We start from the raw sequence: 18,878 nt of genomic DNA on the forward strand, positions 1-18,878 counted from the left end.
AGTGCAGAACTGCTATGAAGAGTAGAGTAAGAGCAGGCAGGCAGCAGAGCAATGACATGAAGCAATATTTTCACAGTAGTGACTCCATTTTCAGCATAAGATATATTAACAATAACTTGAACACGGTTATTCACAGTAAATATGTTAGTTTTCTCACTGTTTCAGCAGTTAATTGCTTCATGTTTCATGCTTCCTGTCTTGCTGGCATGACTAATAATTTAATGGACTTTAAAGAGTATACACATATATGTGGGTGATTGAAAAACCTTAGTGAAGAACAGAAGAGTGCAAATGCATATTTCCAAGTGGCATGAAAGATAGTATTTCTAGTATTTGGTGGCTCGCTCTGCTCATGGCAGATTCACTGTGGGGAATTCACTTGCATTTTTCTGAAAGTACTGGCTGGTAGTTGGGTAAGAGATGTTAGTCTGCATAGGCTAAGTGTTACAGCAAAACCTGTGTTCAAAGATGCATTTCAAAATTGCTCTTATGGCCAGGCTTAGTTATTTCCATGCCTACCTTCATTTCTGAACTTGACTCTAGGTGGCAATAGATGTACACAGTAAAATACAGTGATGTGGAAAATGTTTGGGGTATGCTTTTGTTCTGAACTACTGCTAAGAATTCAAGCCGTGACATCATGAATACTAATTATTTCCTGACCATGATGCATAAATAAAGCACATCAAGCCACAAGTCCCTAACTGCAAGGTGACAAAAAGTCTTCAGCATAATTAGAGTAAAAGCAAGAGTAAGTGTTTTTGGCAAGAGATTTTGGTTCATCTCTTCCTTCTTCCCTACCCCACCAAAAAACCTGACCAATTTAAACACATGGGAATTTATTGCCATTGCTTCTTAAAACTGTTTCCGTTGGTTGTAACTGGAAAGCAAGCTTCTTCTGATTGCAAGTTGGCCCTGTGGGCTGAAGGCTGCTTGAAATGTGTTCCTTAAACATGGGGAAGAAGGAGGTAAGTACACTAACTCTGGAGAATATAACTCATGCAGTAGTATTTAAAGTGTTGACATATATGTAACAGTACATTGGAAACGTGTGGGGGAAAGACCAGAGGATTTTTCTAACTGTCCTATTAGAGGCTTGTCTGTTTAAAATCCTTACTTCAAACTTTACATAGAAGAGATTTTGTTTTTGATGCAGCAAACAGTGTATTTTAATTACTGGTATTTCATTTGTAAGCAAACTCATTAGTACGTTTTAAACACTCTTGTTCAAATATTACAGCACACTTCTGGACCAGTAGTGACTTTCTGTTAGTCACTTCTAAGAACTTAAAATTTTTTGTTTTTCTCTTAAGGACACGCAGTAGCGAAAAAATATATGATTTTAGGGATAAAAGTTGTTTCCTTGTTGCTGATGTTCTATGATTCTCAGGATTAAAGTTGTGAAAGGAGGATTGAGAAAAAGTCTTCTTGTTTGTTACTCTGATTTCCTTTTTAAGAATGACTCTGTCAGGATTGAGTCTGGCTATAAAAATACTCTTTTTTGTTGCTTACTTAAAAGAATGTGAGTGGTTTGTGCTCAGCTGGAATATGATGAAAAAGGTGGCTTATCAAGTGTGAGAGAACCAAGTAAAGAAAACAGTACTGTACTACCTTCAATAAACTTTATATCAGAGTAAAGATTTTGTATTTATGCTAAAATATGAATGGATATGAGCAACTTCTCCTCTCTGTTTTCTTGCACTGGTGAATTTTGTAGTCTACTTAATCTGAGCGATGCTCCATGCTTTGATTAAATAGGAACATGATTAATTCCATAGAATCTACTCTGAAGTATCAAATGTGTTCTCTCTGCAGTCTGATGCCATAAAAAGTACTTATTTCCTTTCAGTGCTCCAACTTGTAGAACATGAAGTGTATTGTTTTTACTTTCCTTTATGTTCTGTGTTCCGACAGCTCTAACACAATGTTCCAGTAATCCAAGCACCATTTTAAACAAATTAAATTTGCTTCTTATTGCATGAAAAACATCTACTATGTGAGAACTACTGTGGCAATAAGCTACCAAAATCCTATACTTTCATGATTCTCAGTTGTAAACTTCAATGTTTTTTGATCAAAAAACTACAAAATGTTACATGCTCCTTAATAGTTACTGGTTTTGTGCTTTTATCTGTTTAGAATTAGAGAAACCTGTCCAAAACCAGAGAAGTACACTTCAGATATACGTCTATATTTCTCAGTATATAGTGTGCAAATTCGGAGACACACGTGACAGAGGAGGGAAAAATACTACAGTTTCTCACCGATTAAATGGAAGCCGCAAAATAATTCTGAAGTGTGATTCCAAACCATGGGTTGATATGAGATGGAAGGGAATGGCTAATAGGCAAAAATGTTTATACTTTGGACATTGGAAGTAAAATCAGAAAATATAAAACTGGCTTAATGTTTATGACATGGCAAGGCTCCAAAGTGGAATTAAGATGGTTTCAGTCCCCAGAATATGCTTTTTTTTTTTTTTTTTTTTTCCCTTATGAGTCCATACATACAGTGTGTGTATGCTGAAAGTGTTTTAAAGAAAACTTGGTCTGCAGTGTTCCTTTGTATCAAACAAGCAGGTAGTGAGATTGCCTGTTTTGAGCTGGTTTTGTGCCATCAAATAACATAAAAGGCAGAATGGGCTCCCCAACACCCTTCATTTCACCCAACACTCTGCATTTCAATACATTTCTTCCTCCTTTTCTATCAGAGCTCCTCTGTTCACAGCATGTATGTAAGTATAAAACAAATTATAAGACCATGCCTCCTGGGCTGCTCAACTTTTCCAGGGAAATTTGAATTTTATTATTATTTTTATTATTTTTAACTAACTTTTTAACTTTAAATGTAAAAATACATAAGGTATTTTCATATTAGGTAAGCACTTACGAGAGGAATTTCTGTGACTTTTAAAACTACCATTTAAAAGCAGAATGTAACAATTAGTCAGTACTTTGGTATAAAAATAATGTAACTCCAGAAAGGGGTGACTGTACCAGACAAGAAATCACCCCAAATCTTGATAATCTGCTGAATAAAAGTAAACATATTTACTCTGCTTTCCTCTTAGAAGGTGAAACTGTCAAGCAATCAGCAACAGATCAGTTAGACAGATTGAACATTGATGATATGCTGCTTTACTGTTATGTAGTACTTACTAGCTTCTCAAAGCAGTGAAAAAGCAGTAATAATCATAACAGAGCCCTGCCTAACTGGTACAACTGTCTCATTATTTATAAGTGAGACTGCTGCCAGCTGTTTACTGCTTGCTGCTCCCAGTGAAGTGGTCCAAGCAATGACCTGCAGACCAGGACCAGCTTCAGCAGTTCTATGTGGTCACTGGCCTCTTGTGTCATGGCTGTGGCTGATGGGGAGACACTGCCTAGTAAACTGAGTTCCTAAAACACTGCAGCTGAAAATGAATACAGCTCCCTGTGAAAACCAACAGTGAAGTTGGAATTACTTGCAGAGCAGTCGGCACTTGTGTCTTGAAAGCACAGTACCAGGTGCACTGTGGAGGTGTCCTCAGCTGGCATCTGGCCTCCAGCAATTGTGACTTGCCTGGGACAATACTACTCTTTGTAAATCAGTCCATGGCTTTAACTTCTGCTCAGATTATGCCACTTAAACACTGAGTGCACTCAGGTGCACTCAGAGTGCATCATGTTTGACTCTTGCCTCCAGTCATGAGTCACTAAAGGACAGAGTTCTTTCTTTGAAGTGGTTATCCGATGCCCCCTGTACTCTCATTCTGTTTAACCCTTGATTTTAAGTAAATAGTTTTAGATTACTTTAAAATAAGGAGACTGTGGAGACTAGATTTTTTTTTTTTTTTCCCTCCAGCCTGAAGGAGGAAGTTTTTTGTCCTCTCTTCTCTAGAGCTTGAAATTTTTGCTTTGGTACTGTGAGGTAAACTGATTATATCTAGTGTGAAAAAGATGGAGAATGAGACTTTGAAATTTGTTTAAAGAGGAAGATTTGGAAGTCCTTGGGTTATAGCTGAAGAAAGTCTCACAGAAAAATCCTTATGACTGTGTTTGACACAGGTGAGGGAGACAACAAGTCAGAATTCACATTCTCTAGGAGTTCTCAAAGTGAAATGTTTGAAAAATGTGTTAACTAACCTGATGGATGCAAGGAATGACAGAGAAAGATGAAGAGAGGAATCACAGAATCACAGAATCGTAGGGGTTGGAAGAGACCTCTAGAGATCATAATTACAATGAGAGAATGCTGTCACATTTTGTTCTTCCTCAGGTTTGCACTGACTTCAAAGGTATTTACAGAATTTTTCTGGGGAGAACTTGTGTTTGGGTAGTTTGTGTGCATGACCATCAAACTGACAAAACATACCTCACTACATTCCTGTCTACTTGTAGATCCTTCTTTTGTTCCCAAATAGAACAAGTCCTTCAGACAATCTTACTCTGAATAATTCTTCATTCAAATACAGAGATGTCTGAACTATCATAATACAGCTTGAGGCATGCTTAGGTACCATTAACTACTTGTTGCAACCACTGAGCGGTCTGACTGAGAAAACACCATGGACTCCACCAACACATGACATACTGCCTGTGTATGATTCAATATTCAGGGTCATTATCTTTCTAAACTTACTGAAGCACAAGTATCATGTGAACTGATACCTAATGAACATTTATACAACTGCTTGAGTTCTATCATCCTTAATCTGAATGCATGACAAAACATTTATTCTTCATGAGGGAAACCATATTCTCCTTCCTGGGAAAATTTGTTGGCAGATCAGTTTCTCTGGATAGAGGCCTATGATGGGTAATGTTCCTCAGAAGATTGGAATCATTTAATATCTTTATTAATGAGATAAACAGTGGGATCAAGTACACCCTCAGCAAGTTTGAGGAGGGCACCAAGCTGAGTGGTGCAGCTGGTATGACAGAAGGGTTGCCATCCAAAAGAGCCGAGACAAGCTTGATAGGTGAGTACATATGAACATCATGAAGCTTAACAAGACCAAGTGCAAGGTGTTGCAGCTGCGTCTGGGCAATCTTGAACATGAATACGGGCTGGGTAGAGACTGGATGGAGAACAGCCTCATGGATATGGACTTGGGGGTACAAATGGATGAAAACCTGTGCACAAGCCAGCAGTGCATACTGCCAGCCCAGAAAGGCAACTGTATCTTATGCTACAGATTAGACATTAAGAAGAAAACTTTCACTATGAATGTGACAAGGCACTGTCATAGACTGCCCAGAGAAGCTGTGGATGGCCTGTCATTGAAGCCAGGTTGGATGGAAAGCTAGACAGTCTGATCTACTGGGAGGCAGCCCTGCCCACAGAGGGGGATCTGGAACAACATGGTCTTTAATGTCCCTTCCAACCTAAATCATTCTATGTCTATGATTCTAGCACTGGGGTACAGTGGCAGCATGAGAGCAGTTTTGCTACAATCAGACCTGGAATCATTACTGCATATTTACATACTCTGAAATAAGCAATAATTCATTATGGAACTCACTCCAATATGTTGCTTCTGCACCATAGAAGTTGAAGGGGATGACAAGTTATTCTGTTCTTATGTAGTCCAGAATCTGCATGATAAATTCTGTGCTGTATAGACAAGCAGACCTATTTCTGCCACAATACTGCTACACAGCATGATAAAGCAGTAGTGCAGCCATCATCTGATAAATATGCGCTCACTGTACAGGCTGCCAACCACAGCGTTGGACTGTCTTACGAGTCTTCTTAATTTCTATCAGAATATAAAAGAAATAAGCCTAATGGAAGGCTGATTTATTGAAGAAGAAATGAGAGTGCAGGGTAAGAACAGTCTTTAGCAGTCTCATACTGTGCTTTTCACTGCTCTGTCAGTTCTTGAAGATCTACCAGTATGCTAAGAAAAGACAAAAAATTGAAAACTTTCAGGTAGTCTCATTAAATTTGATGTTTTCAGTGTGTGTTTGGAAATGCTAAAACAGCAAAACTAGGAGTTCCCTCTTAAGTAGACTGGTTCATAAAATGTAGGTTAGTTTTGGCTTCTTCATTCCAAAATCTTGATAATTCTTCAGTAGATCCTGTCAGATTAAGTACGGTTGATAGAAAACCTTTTTCATATTCTTGATTGATGGAAAGTAAGGTCTAATAGAAAACACTGGCATCTGGGTGCTAATCCCTTTATTCCAGGCACCCCAAGAAAACATCGTCATTGGGACCTGGTAATACTGGCTGATATGTTCATCTAGTATGTCTATTAAAAGAAAATTTCTTATTCCATTTGCAAACATTGGTGAAACTAGTAGAAGGAGCAGGAAGTTGCTACCCTGACTCAGGATGATATATTTGCAAAAACTGAAAATAATTGAAAAAAAAGGTGGCAAGAAAAAGAAATAACTTGCTGTTTATCACTTGCTAAAATTTCCCGGAATTAGATGCAATGTAAGAAGTCTAAAGACAAAATAGAAACAGTGCAAGAAGTTTAAACGCATGTCATGCAGGGGCACGTTTTATCCTTTTTGACTCTGAAAGAGCTGTTTATGTGAACCTGCCACTAAGTTTAGCAAGGCCCCAAGGCACACTCTGGGGCTCAGCAAGCATTTCTACTGGGATTTACAGAGCTGTGCAGCCTGGTTACTCAGCATGACCTGTGCATGCCCTTGAGGAAAGAGACAGCATGGTCTGAAGGCAGAGCTGTCCTGCAGGACAGGAGAGGATGACAAGCTTCAAGGCACCAAGGAGGAAGCTGAGATTGCCTGGAAAATTGGAAATGGAAAGACTGGAAAATGGAAAAGTAGTTGGGAAATACAGACAGCATTCAGAGACAGGTACTGAGGCTTACAATAAATTCAGTGGCACAACTGACCAACTTAGAGCTCAGAAAAGAGGTATGTTGGAAAAACTACAGGAGAATGGAAACAAATGGAGCTCAGAACAAAGGAAGAATAACCATGCCAGATGTGTTAGACCACATTAGGTACAATCAGCTATAAGTGCCAGATCCTGCATTGGATTAGGGCAGTCCTTAACTGTCAGCACTGTGTGGGTGATGAACTGGATGAGAGCATCTTTGCAGTGAAGCATTCAGAGAAACTGGTAGATGAAGGAGTGGCCAGTAGGGAGGGGGAAGTGATGAGGAGGCCTCATCTGGAATGCTGCGTTCAAGACTGGGGCTCACAACACAATAGAGATGAGGAGCTGCTGCAGTGGGTCCATAGGAGGTCCATAGTTGGAGCACCTCTCCTGTGAAAGCAGACTAAGGGAGCTGGGCTTGTTTAGCTTGGAAAAGAGGAGAGACCTTACCAAAGGCCTTCAGTGTATAAAGGGTGACTGTAACTAAGATAGAGAGGGACTTATTACATGGTCTACAGTTACAGAACAAGGTGTAATTGTTTTAAACTAAAAGAGGATACATTTAGTTTAGATGTTTGGAGGAAATTCTTTACTCAGAGGGCAGTGAGGCACTGGCACAGCTGCCCAGAGAAGCTGTGAATGTCCCATCCCTGAAGGTGTTCAAAACTGGGTTGGATGGGGCCCTGGGCAGCCTGAGCTGGTCGGGGTAGCCCTGCCTGTGGCAGAGAGGTTGGAACTGGAATGACTTTAGGATCCTTTCAATCCCTTCAGAGCTGTTCTGTGATTCAGATTGCTGTCAGATCTTGTTGTGGTGCAAGGGTCGTGGGCTTTGCTGTGTTGAAGGTCTCCAGCCCAGCAGAAGACAGTTGGTAACTGCTGAAGGTGTGCTGGGGTTTCTGCATTCAATTTTATTTGTCACTGTAGAAAAAGTGACACAAGGTTTTGTTACAAACCTGAGCATTCAAATGTTTGGGTTTATATCCAGCTGTCACCCCTCTGTGAACAAGCAGGGTTTAACTAACACGTGGATAATGCACTGGTTTTCTTGTACTGTGGCTGAGTTTTTCGTGGTCATGAGCCATAGAACAGGCACTTCTTCACCTGTTGCTTCTCAGCATGCTGATTACATATGATTTAAGTCTCCATAAACCAAGAGAGAATAAAAAATTTCCACTTTGACTTTTCCATTAGGTTTACGATGACTGCTATAACTTCATCTCCCACTATTAACTTATTTTCACAACAGCCTAATAACTAACTACACAAAAAGCACCTCCAGTTTCAGGGGGGATAACCAAGGAGCGGACGAGCTGGAGCCACGCTCGTGTTGTCTGAGTCGCTCGACACGACGGATCGGCCCCACACAGATACGGCCGGGATGGGACGGCGCCTTGCGGGACCTCGCCGGGCGGAGCGAGCGCTCCACGCCGACCATGCCGGAGGTGAAGGCCGGCGCCCCGGGTGCCGCCGCGCCCCGCAGAGGCGCCGCCCGCCTGCCCCTCTGCCGCGGGACGAGGATCGGCGGAGCCGCGCGAGCATGGCGGCGTGGCGGGACCTGCTCCTCTCTCAGCTCGGCCCCGTCTGCCGCGGCAGCAGGGACTGGCCGGGGGGAGGCTGGCGGCACCCGCGACACCGCGGCCGGGCCGATGGCAGCCGCGAACCCACAGGCTCCGTGCCGCATGAGGTGAGGGAAGGGCGGGCGCGAGCGGGGCATAGGGTGCCTTCCTCGGGGCCGAGCGCTCCGACGTCGGAGCTCACCGGGACGGCTGAGCAGGGCGAGGAGCGGGCGGGTTTGTTCGACAGCCCGTTAGGAGCGGAGCGGGGGATGGATTCCCATCAGGTGGCTGCGGGATAGCCCGCTACCGTGCCCGGCTGTCTCCCCTTCTTTGGTGGCCGCGGGACGATCCCCGCTGTCAGGGTGAACCGCCGTGGGGCTGCACAGTGAGGTGCGAGGTGCGAGAGCTGCCCATGGCTCTGCCAGACCTGCCGTTCAGTGTACCGCCGGCTGACGGCATTGTTTGGGACTGGGAAATGTAATGGTTCGGATGCCGGGGTTTTGGGAAGACAGCTCAGCAGCTGTAGATGAAGTTGTCAGATGGGACAACTGGGCTTTATGCAGGCTGTGCTGTAACTCCGACTATCCATTTCTAATATTTTGGTGATAGAATTGCATCTGCTGTGGGTATTCCAGTTTATGGATGTGAATTCTAAGAGACACAATATCGGCCTGTGCACTGAGAGAACAGTGTGCTCAGATATTAAATCACAGGCTCGTTTCTTGGTACCAAAATGGAGCAACTGGTTTCAGAGATTTACTGCATGTTGGACACCATGGGCAGACAAACCAGGAGGGATTACTGTGCTACCTGCAAGGATGTGCTTGTACTCGTGGAAGGCTAAAATGAGTTTAATTAAAAAAGGACAAGGACAATGTTCTGCAGTTGTGAAATCGCTTTACAGGCTCTGTCTTCATGCATTTATGTGATGCAATAACAACCTCACATAAAGTTGTGGCAGTGCTATTAAAACATGATAAGCAGCAAGTGGATTTGATTGTATTTGAACTTAAGTTTCTTTAATCACCTTTAGGCTTGATGAGGGACAAAGGATGAAGCTTTCTCAGCTGTTATGAGGTCAGAGGCAAAGAAGTTGCCCAATAGTGAATGTGCTGAAGTATGCTTTCCTAGAAGTAACCAGCATCAGGGGGAATCATAAGAACTGCAGAATTGTACTGGAGGAAGACATTTCCCTTTGTGCTCCACCCTCTCTTTTTCTTTTCTTTTTCTTAAGTGTTTCAGGGACGAGGACTGGGTAAGGAAGTTATCTTGTGATCACCAAAGTAAAATCTAAAAGCCATGCACTAGATTTAAAGGACAGACTTTAAAATTCTTGCAACTCACAGAAGAAAATGAGGTCTTTCTAAGCATCTGCATTCATGTAACCACGCAGAGCTCATTGTGGGGCTGCAGGTAACTTATTCAAAGGCACACAAATTGCCTGAATGTGGCCATAGCATGCCACTGCTTTGGCAGAAAGAGTTATTGTTTACCTGCGTGTAACCACTGTGGCAGATGCTCAGGGATAATTGAAAACAAGTTGCAGTCGCCAGAATCATCCTTGTCTTTAAAGTGGGGTTTTGGTACACAGTAGCTTGTCAGGAGAAAGTTGCAGGTATAGAAGAGAAGGTTGGTACCTTCAGCTTGTTACCAGTGCCACTCTGAACATGGCAGATGTTACCAAAGAGATGGCAAAGGTCATGAAGTATTGCTGTATCCTATCAGCGTGTGTCTGGTCTTGGTGACATCTGCTGTACATGAATGAATACTTCCCAGAAGGAAAAACTTGAGCAGAAAGGGAAAAGAACCTATGTGCAATATTGTTCCTGTATCCAGTACTATTGGAGAAAGGTGAAGCGCCAGAAACGTCTGACAGACAATAGAAAAGAGCAAACTATGTAATCTCTTCTTTCATTTTTAACATTCTTTGGAGGAATCTATGAAGAAACTGACAATTATTTGTCTGACATATAAATTATGAAGTAGAAGTACTGGGATAAGTATGGGGATAATCTGTTACAAAGTACTTCAGCTGCCTTTAGCATTCACAGCTCCATATACTTTTTCCCAAAGAAATTTTCAGTGGGAGTCGGACTGTGCAGTTCTGAGACTTGAACTGAGATCATTTTGATGAGAGCCAGGAAGGTGGCTTGGTGGTTTTTCTGCAGGTGGTCAGTTCTGTGACAACACAAAAAGAGGCAAATGGATGTTGAATCTTCTAAATATGTTTATTACTTTTATTTTCTTGCAGTAGCATAACATATAAATCAAGAGTATTTTATAGCAGACAGCTATTTCCAAGAAATATTAGTTCATTTGCCCTAGAGATGAATTGTATCGGATAAGCATATGATGTGAGGAGGAAAGGCCTGGAATTACAGCAGGAGCTAGATGAGCTAATCTGTTTCAGCTAAACTTGAATATGGATGCTGGCACTAAGATCTTCCTTGGCCTTGGTCTTGACAGGGCAATTACGTGTCTGGTTCACACTTCAGTTTATGTCTCTGAAGGCTTAATCTTATTGACAGGGCCTTCTAGAGTGTCATACAAAGGACAAGGTGTGGAACACTCCGGGCTCTCTGACTTCTACTAAATGATCCCACTTTCCATCTTGCCTTTTCATGGCTCAGTTAGCCTTAACTTGCAGTACCAAGTCTGCTGAGAGTCAGTCCCCACATGATGTCAGGAAGCTGGATCCTAGGCTTTTGGCTCTCTCCAGGAAGGTGGCAGATCCCAGCTGGGTAATGCAATTTACAGAGCATTGAGTTTGGAGACTTCAGTCAGCTCTCAGTGGAGTGGGAAGTTGGGGTGTCTATGATGAAACTTTTTCATTTTCTCTCAGTGCTCTTTTTCAAGAAGACCTCATTTAACTGCTGTTTAAAGCTTCCCTGATTTATTACAAGGTAATAAGTGAAAACAATTCTGTGTAACAATATACTAGATAAACTCTTGTGATCTGCTATGTGCTTTCAGTTACCAGTTCTTTTTCTTTCTGTTCTTATCTCTGCTATTTTAATTTGGTTATAGAGAGCTAACCAGTTATTGAGAAGCTGATTCTCGGGTTAGTACTGAAAGAGACACCTTGAGCGGGTCAGAGCTGTAAGGAAAGTGCTTACACACCAAAGAAGGGCAGGATTTATTAAGCTTTTGTTATCATAATAATAGATTCAGTGATATGATTCTGTGATTCTGCAGTATGATTGCATGGTTGCTTTTCTTCTCCCATAGTGCAGTTTCTGGTACATGGTATTGCGAGCTGTCTGTTTCCCTCTGTCCATCATGCAGGCATAAAAGGAGGCACCCAAAAATACTTTCTGGGCTTCTTGCTGCTCTTGTCTTGGGACAGAAGATATATAAACTGATGTAATCCAATAAAAGGGGTTTTTAACATCCATCTTGATGTTCCAAGTCATGCCATCAAGTTGCTGCTGGAATGAGTACTTCTGTTTTTCACTAATTAGTAACCATCAGTGATCTCTAAGGTCCAAACAGTTGGGCTGTGCCATGATGCCAGTCTAAAAATGACAGATTTCATTACATAGGTGGTTTCCTAGCTGTTGAGTGGTGCTGGGGAGTATGCCAAGGTAACTTGATCACTTTCATAAAGAGTTTATCTGTTTGTCTCCAACTGTGACTTTAATGTCAGTTGGATTAGGCTGTGTCTGTAAGGTTGGATTGTGGATATATATTTTTTACCAGTCCACTATAAAATGCTGTTCTTGTTTATACTTCACTGGCATGATTTAACAGATAGATAGAGGAACTTGTACCAGCAGACCAAATACTTACAAGATATATCTGCCCACTGTCTCACCAGCACTCACCAGAAAGGCTGAGTGCCAGAACCAAGCCTGTGGATTCAACTAAGTGGAGGGGGCAGGATGTGCAACTGGAAGACGAGAGGCATCTGAGAGCACCTGGACTGTACAGGAGCCCAGCCAGGTCTCCTTCTGCTGCTTGTGCAGCAGCTTGAATGAGGGCTGGCTGTGGTAGCAGCAGCCACTTTTCACTTTCCAGACCTAGGAGAAAAGTCCTTTGCCTGCTCTGCCAGCCTCTGAGAGCAGCAGATGTAGGAACATGGCCTTTGCCTTTTTGACTTTTCTGGGGGTTATCAGATCCCTTTCTTTGTAAAGTGGGATTTTGGCACAGTGAATCACAGAATCATAGAATTACTCAGTTTGGAAAAGACCTCAAAGATCATCAAATCCAATCGCAGCCATAGTACCCTAACTCTAACAACCATCTGCTAAATCGTATCTCTGAGCACCACATTCAAACGGCTCTTAAACACATCCAGGGATGGTGACTCAATCACCTCCGTGGGGAGCCTACTCCAGTGTTTAACTATTCTTTCTGTAAAGAAGTGTTTCCTAATATCCAACCTAAACTTACCTTGGCACAACTTGAGGCCATTTCCCCTCCTCCTGTCACTTGTCACCAGTAAGAAGAGGCCTGCCCCACTCTCACTGTGAGCACCTTTCAGATACTGGAAGAGAGCAATAAGATCTCCCCTTGGCCTCCTTTTCCCCGGACTAAACAGCCCCAGCTCCCTCATAGGGCTGATTTTCCAAGCCCTTCACAAGCCTTGTTGCTGTCCTCTGGACCTGCTCTGGTACCTCCATGTCTTGTGAAAAGTAAGGCTCTCTCACAGTGTGTGTACAATTCCAGCCATAAAGTTTTATTAGGGTGTGAGACAAGCAGGGAAGCAAAACAAACAGCAATGTCAGGTGTGACAGCAAATGGCCAAGAGGCTTCAAAAGTCAGTAGTCTAGGTAGTTCATGTACTGTAAACTTTGTAGTATTGTGTTGTAATGCAGACTGCTGTCAAACTCTCTTCTTGGCACCTTTCAAGCTTTTTGCAGGTGTATTTGTATTTTGTATTACAGGCTGTATTGCAGTCTGTATTTGTTTTCCTCTCATTAGTAACTTCAGACATTTTAGATGTATCCTGTCTTTGGAGGATCACCTCTCTATCTAATATTCTTCTGTTTTGAAAATAAAAAATAAGTGAAAGAAAGCTCTGAATTTACCTGCAGGTGTCAAATGTAACTTTTTTTTCACTTTCTCCTGAACATCTTCTCTTGGTGAAGAAGAACTTCTATCATTAGTCCAAAAGACAAGAGAAATGAGAAAGGAGGAAAATTTTGTATAAATGTAGGCATAAAATAGATTTCAGTGTGACTTTAAATCTAGAGACTAAATTTCTAGGCAGACATGGAATATTTTTAGAGCAGAGAAACAGTTTTATTTGAATGCAAAATATGCTGTGAACTTTCCTGGGGGGAAATTCTTCAAGAAACATGAATGAGGTTTCATGGTTGTCAAGAAGAAATCTTTGTCTATTGATCAGTGGCTTACGGTATTTACTATAAAGCTATGTTCAGGGCTATGAGTATATGAAAAACACTTTATAATTTCATCAAGTAAGATGAGAGCCACAAGTGATATAATGTAATGCAAATTATGTTATAGTTGGTTTAAACAAGGAAGACTATATCTAATTTTGAATTGGTAGATGTAGGTGGTTGAGCATTGTGATTCCTCACTGCCAGGAAGGTGAGAGACAGTTTCAATTACCACAAGTTGATGTTGTTTGTATGAAGTGTAAACAAAGAAAAAGCATTGGCTTGGCTTCTGCTGTTCCCAAGGTGGAAATCTGAGCAAGGCTTGAAGTACTGCACTAACCCTCTAAATAATAATCTGGAAGCAACTTTTTCTTATGACTGCCTGTTTTTGTTTTTTTTTTTTACTGCTTTAAAATGATTTGCAACAAAATAATTTAGAAGTAGATGTGTGGCTTGCTTGAATTTGTGGGATTTTCTGATGATGCTATGTTAGTGAGTACAGGAAGACTAACTGCTTTACTTTCTCTGTTTTGCCAACACCACTGTCTTCAGAAACATTGCCAGTGAGTCGGGCAGGGCTATTCATTAAGGAGTTCTGTAAAACAAATGTGGAAAAGCAAGGCCATTACTATATTTTAGGATTTATAATTATTTGCAAATACTCTTTTATTTGTTCCTTCTCTTGTCTATCAAAAGTTCTTTTTGCCATTCGCAATTTACTCTGCAATTTTGGATTGTTTTCCATCAATTGAAGTCACTACAAGATATCTTTATATATCTTTTTTTGTGACTAGTTGGTTTAATAATCTGTGTTTTAGACTCCTTATTGAACTGGCTTTGTAAGAGGAGGTGATGTATAGTATTATACTGTGTTCCAATGCTAGCAGTGTGGGGCGGATGTCAGCATTTGGCCAGGCAGCTGCTATTAGCTTTATGCTTTGTTGTCTGTGTAGATTACAATTATGAAGCATAGCCACATCCAAACTTTCTCAGAAACACCGCTCTGCTGGTGTTGTGGGTTTTGGATTAGTCTGTTTCAGCTAAATTACATTCCATGTTTCATTTCAGTTGTGGAGTATGACGAGGAAACTTTTTTTTTTATTATTTTTTAAATATGAATGTGTAATACCAATGGAAGATTTTAAGTAATGCTTTTGGGACCAGCTTCAAGGACTGTTCTGAGGAAGCTGACTTATGGATGTGTATTTCCTGTGTTTAGCTCATTTGCAAATGCCTGGGCTATCAGAAGAAGTGTTATGGTGGAGGCTTCCTTGGCCTTCCTCCCATGAGATTGGGTGCCACAGGCCATGCAGTCAGAGAGGGAGGCCTGCTTAGAGCCTCTCAGTGCAACTGCGCTACGTGCACTTGTAGGGCTGTGTTGTTCATTATATTTTTCCAAAACGTTATGTCTTTGGTGATAGCAGAAGGGCTTACTTGATTAACTGATAAACTTAAAATAGTAAGACTTAATTATTAAGCAAAGGCCTAGTCCTTCATTCTATGGACTAAATGTTTCAGCAGCTTACTAGTTCTTTGTTCCAGGTGTCAAACTAGAGCTTCTTCAACAGCAACAAGGAGATAATTTTCTGTTTAGTATTTCCTGTGTTTTGTTGCCACAGCCCAACTGGTATTTGCATTCGGAAATGTTCTTCTGAATGTCTTGCATGGTCCACTCTGAGATTAGAAACAGTGTGTTGGAAAGCTCATTACAGTCGAAGGGGTTTTCTTTCATTGGCTGAGTTTGGGATTGTAGTTTTGAAAACATTTTTATGAGCCTTCAATTTAAGACTGCAATCCAGAAAGGCACTTAGGTATGCATATTTTAGTTTTATGTGCAGTTGACTGTGAAAATACTAGGAAAAAATCACAGAGATTCTGCTGAAATCATTCTTTACTTTTAAAAAGGGAGAAAAGAGAATCTGTAGCTATGGAATTTCTGAAAAAGTGGCTCGGGGGTAAATGGTAGTTGTCTTTTATAATTGGGTGTTTCACTGTTGAGCAGCGAGGCATTTTAATGGAGTGTTCTGTGCAGTACTTCTGAGAGTCTTCTCAAAGCATAGTGATGACAGTTTTCTTACAAATTCAGTTAGTTATGATGTAGTATTTTCACAGATGTACAGAGTTCTAAACACTTGAGCAGAGGAGTGGGTAAGAAGAATTGTAAAAGTGAGAGATACTTGTTAGTAACAGGTGGACTGATGTAATGCAGTGATGAAAGTTGGGGGGAATTATGGCATTTCTGTGTTGTAAAGCCAGGCTGCTGTCCTTCGACAGCTTGGCCTGAACAGAAGGAAATTTTAGAATGCCTGGATGTTTGTTGGAAACCTCATGTTGGGTTCTTATTGCACACTCTGGTCTTTTACAATACTCTTCTGCCCTATGTGAATCTAAAGTGGTGTTCTTTGTTATGAACAGTTTATATGAGCGTTACTTCATACCATGAGTGTGTATGTAATGGAAACTAAGGAGGAGAATTCCTACCCCAGGACAGCATGTTGAAGTTAAAAATCTTTCAGGCTGGCACTAATTTAGCCGTCACCTTGGGGAGTGGAAATATTGCTAAAGTCCTGTGTTTCACATAAGAATTTTTATGCATGAAATTACAATACCTGTAAGACCACTTTAGCTTTTATAGCTCAATAAGCATTCCAGGTCTAAGGGTTAAAAAAGACATAAAATTGGCTGACAGGCTGAGCTGTTGTGAAACACTTTTGAGTGTTAACTTACAAGAAGTCTGGCTACATTTCAGATACCTGGTGTTCTTGCCAGTGACTTCTCCATGTCTAGTTAATTTTTAAAAGGGTTTAAAATCTTTTAGGATGCCGTGCCGAATGTGGAGGCTGTATTCCTGCAGAGACAGTGCTGAAAAGTTCCTCTTTCTATCACCTCACTTTGAATTTTAGTAAAGGTTGGTCACATATTCCCTTAGGTTAATTTCTCAGAGTTTTCACCCAATACTGGTAGCTCCCACCTTACTAGGCACAAAAAATCACTTTTAGACGTTTTGTGTCTGTTTTTTGACATCAGTCATAACAGTTCTTTGCAGATACTGTGTGCGTGCTCTGGAGTCTTGTGCAAATTTATCAGCCCTGTAACTATCTGTTGCTACTAAATGAGTATTTGCTATCACCACATCATTTTAATGATAACAAAACATTTCTTAACTGGAAACAGTGCAGCTGTATCTTGTTTTGCAGTGATTCTGCTATATCTGCTCAGCTTTTTAAAATCTTTGATTCTAAGAGTTAAGATCCTTAGGGATGCCTTTTGAGCTTATGAACCATTGTGATATGACTAAGAAAAGTGGTTGTATACAGTGGGTTCTGTGCAGAGCAGAAGTGCAGTGTCTGGCAACACTTTCGAGCTCTTTAAATACTGTTTTGGCTAAGACATGACATACAGATCATTGCTATTTGTGATGCCAGTACCAATTTGATGCAGTGAAGTATGTAAGTGATTACAAACTTGATCGTTACAACCAGTATTCAGCTTGAATGGATTTTGCTTTGCAAAATGGACTTTGAATGGACTTTGCATACAATTACATGAATTGTCATTATTTAATTTATGTTATCTTCCCTTGTCTTAATCTATAATATGCAATTAAAGGCAGATGCTTCTGTTTTGTAGAGAAAGTGGTTATATTTCAGCAACGGATGGAATTCTGAAAGAGAGATGTGTGTGCCTTTCAATTACTTTTTGCAGGGGATTTGAGGGTGTCAGGAGTAGTGTGTGGTGTCTTTTGAAGATGTGTGTATCTGTGCCTTTCACCCCAAAGTGAACATTATTACATCTAATAGTCTCAAAAAATCGTTGTTTAGTATTCACAGCATAACCTAGTTTTCCTTAGTTTAGTACTTAACCAATGAGTGGAGTATGATGTCTGTTCTTGAAGAGCCTGAATGTTTACTGCAGACCTTGGTTTAGGAAAGCTCATTCTAAAGCAGGACAACTCCACATTTGCCACTGTTTGTTAGTATGTAGTTGGTGCAGTGCTTCTAAGAGGTTTGGCTTTGACATGCTGTGTGAGTGAGCAGGGTGAGCGTGGGCCAAAGACAGCTGTAGCAGTAATCACAGTGTTTGTCTGAGGACCAGGAACAGCATGTGGTGCCTGGGTGATTCCCCTGCTCATACTACCTGATCCCCAGTCATGAGGAATTGCAGAACCCCCTACACAAAGACCCAGTCATGGTGGCATACCACAGGTGTCACTGCTAGGCTTTGGAGGACTGCTTGCCTTCCTGCTGGTCTGGGTTTTTAGGTTTTGTCTTCTTGCACCCCCAGCTGAAAGGAGTTTGAAAGAAATAAGCATTGCATGTGTTTTCTGAATTTTAGTTTGTTGATCTCTTTCTTTACTACGGGAAACCTTACTTCTGTGTAACCAAATTTGACCTGAGAGTATCCCTTTAATTCCATGTTATGTAAGAATCTCAGACACTAAATATACTGGAGACGTGATTAAAAGTGGTTTTCTAAAAACTACTCATGTGCCTTAAATTTCAGTGCCAAACTCTTCCAACTCCATTGACTAAATCAGGCTAGAAATCTCCAAAGCCTCTTCTGTGGCAAGGAAGCATAAGTAGCAGTTCTAATCCTCTGGCTGGTAAGAAATGAGAAGGCAAATCTCCCAAATAAAGGTCTCAAGACTTTCTAGAAGGAAAATTGTAATATAAACGTTGCTTTCAGTCTCCAGTATAGCAGAAAATAAATTTTTAAATCATAAACAGTAGGTAGATCCATTTTTGTATTAGAAAGGGTTCTTGCTGATACTGGCTGAGATATGTATATACACCTCAGTTGTAGTAAGGGAAGAAGTTTTAATCTGATGTTGAAGTTTAACTGAACGATGACACTTTTGAAATGTTTTAAGAGAGAAATATATGTATTACAGATGTGTTTCAGAAAGCTGGAAACCAAAATCAGACAAACAGCAGATGAGAAGCCTCCTCTTTTCATTCTTACTTGCCCAGTCCTGAAGTCACAGATTGCTGTAGAGAGCATGAAGGTTAAAAACCCTTTTCCTGTTTATTAATTTGGTCACCTTAGACTGAGAAATGGATGTTATTTTTACAGTATATATTGTACATTAAGTGATGATTTCATCTGAATTTTATATAATAATGGTAAATGTGTTTCATCTCAC

At 40.9% G+C, this 18,878-nt stretch overlaps 1 protein-coding gene across 3 annotated transcripts in view; it reads left to right on the forward strand.

Annotated features, from left to right (window-relative positions):
• Positions 1–642: 642 nt before the first annotated feature.
• The window catches only part of TRPM6 (transient receptor potential cation channel subfamily M member 6), a 93,739-nt gene continuing 75,503 nt past the window's right edge, over positions 643–18,878 (forward strand). For 2 of the 3 annotated variants that reach the window (XM_032441425.2, XM_032441426.2), the window contains exon 1: positions 643–968. In XM_032441425.2, coding sequence (XP_032297316.2) covers positions 939–968 — 30 coding nt within the window. In that variant the 5' untranslated portion in view covers positions 643–938. Of the gene's footprint in view, positions 969–8,291; positions 8,552–9,374; positions 9,378–18,878 lie in introns of those variants that run through there. The other variant, XM_085529929.1, reaches the window with a different exon arrangement.

Source organism: Coturnix japonica, chromosome Z (assembly GCF_054131305.1).
Source record: "Coturnix japonica strain WE chromosome Z, WE-NBRP24, whole genome shotgun sequence".
NCBI lineage: Eukaryota > Metazoa > Chordata > Aves > Galliformes > Phasianidae > Coturnix > Coturnix japonica.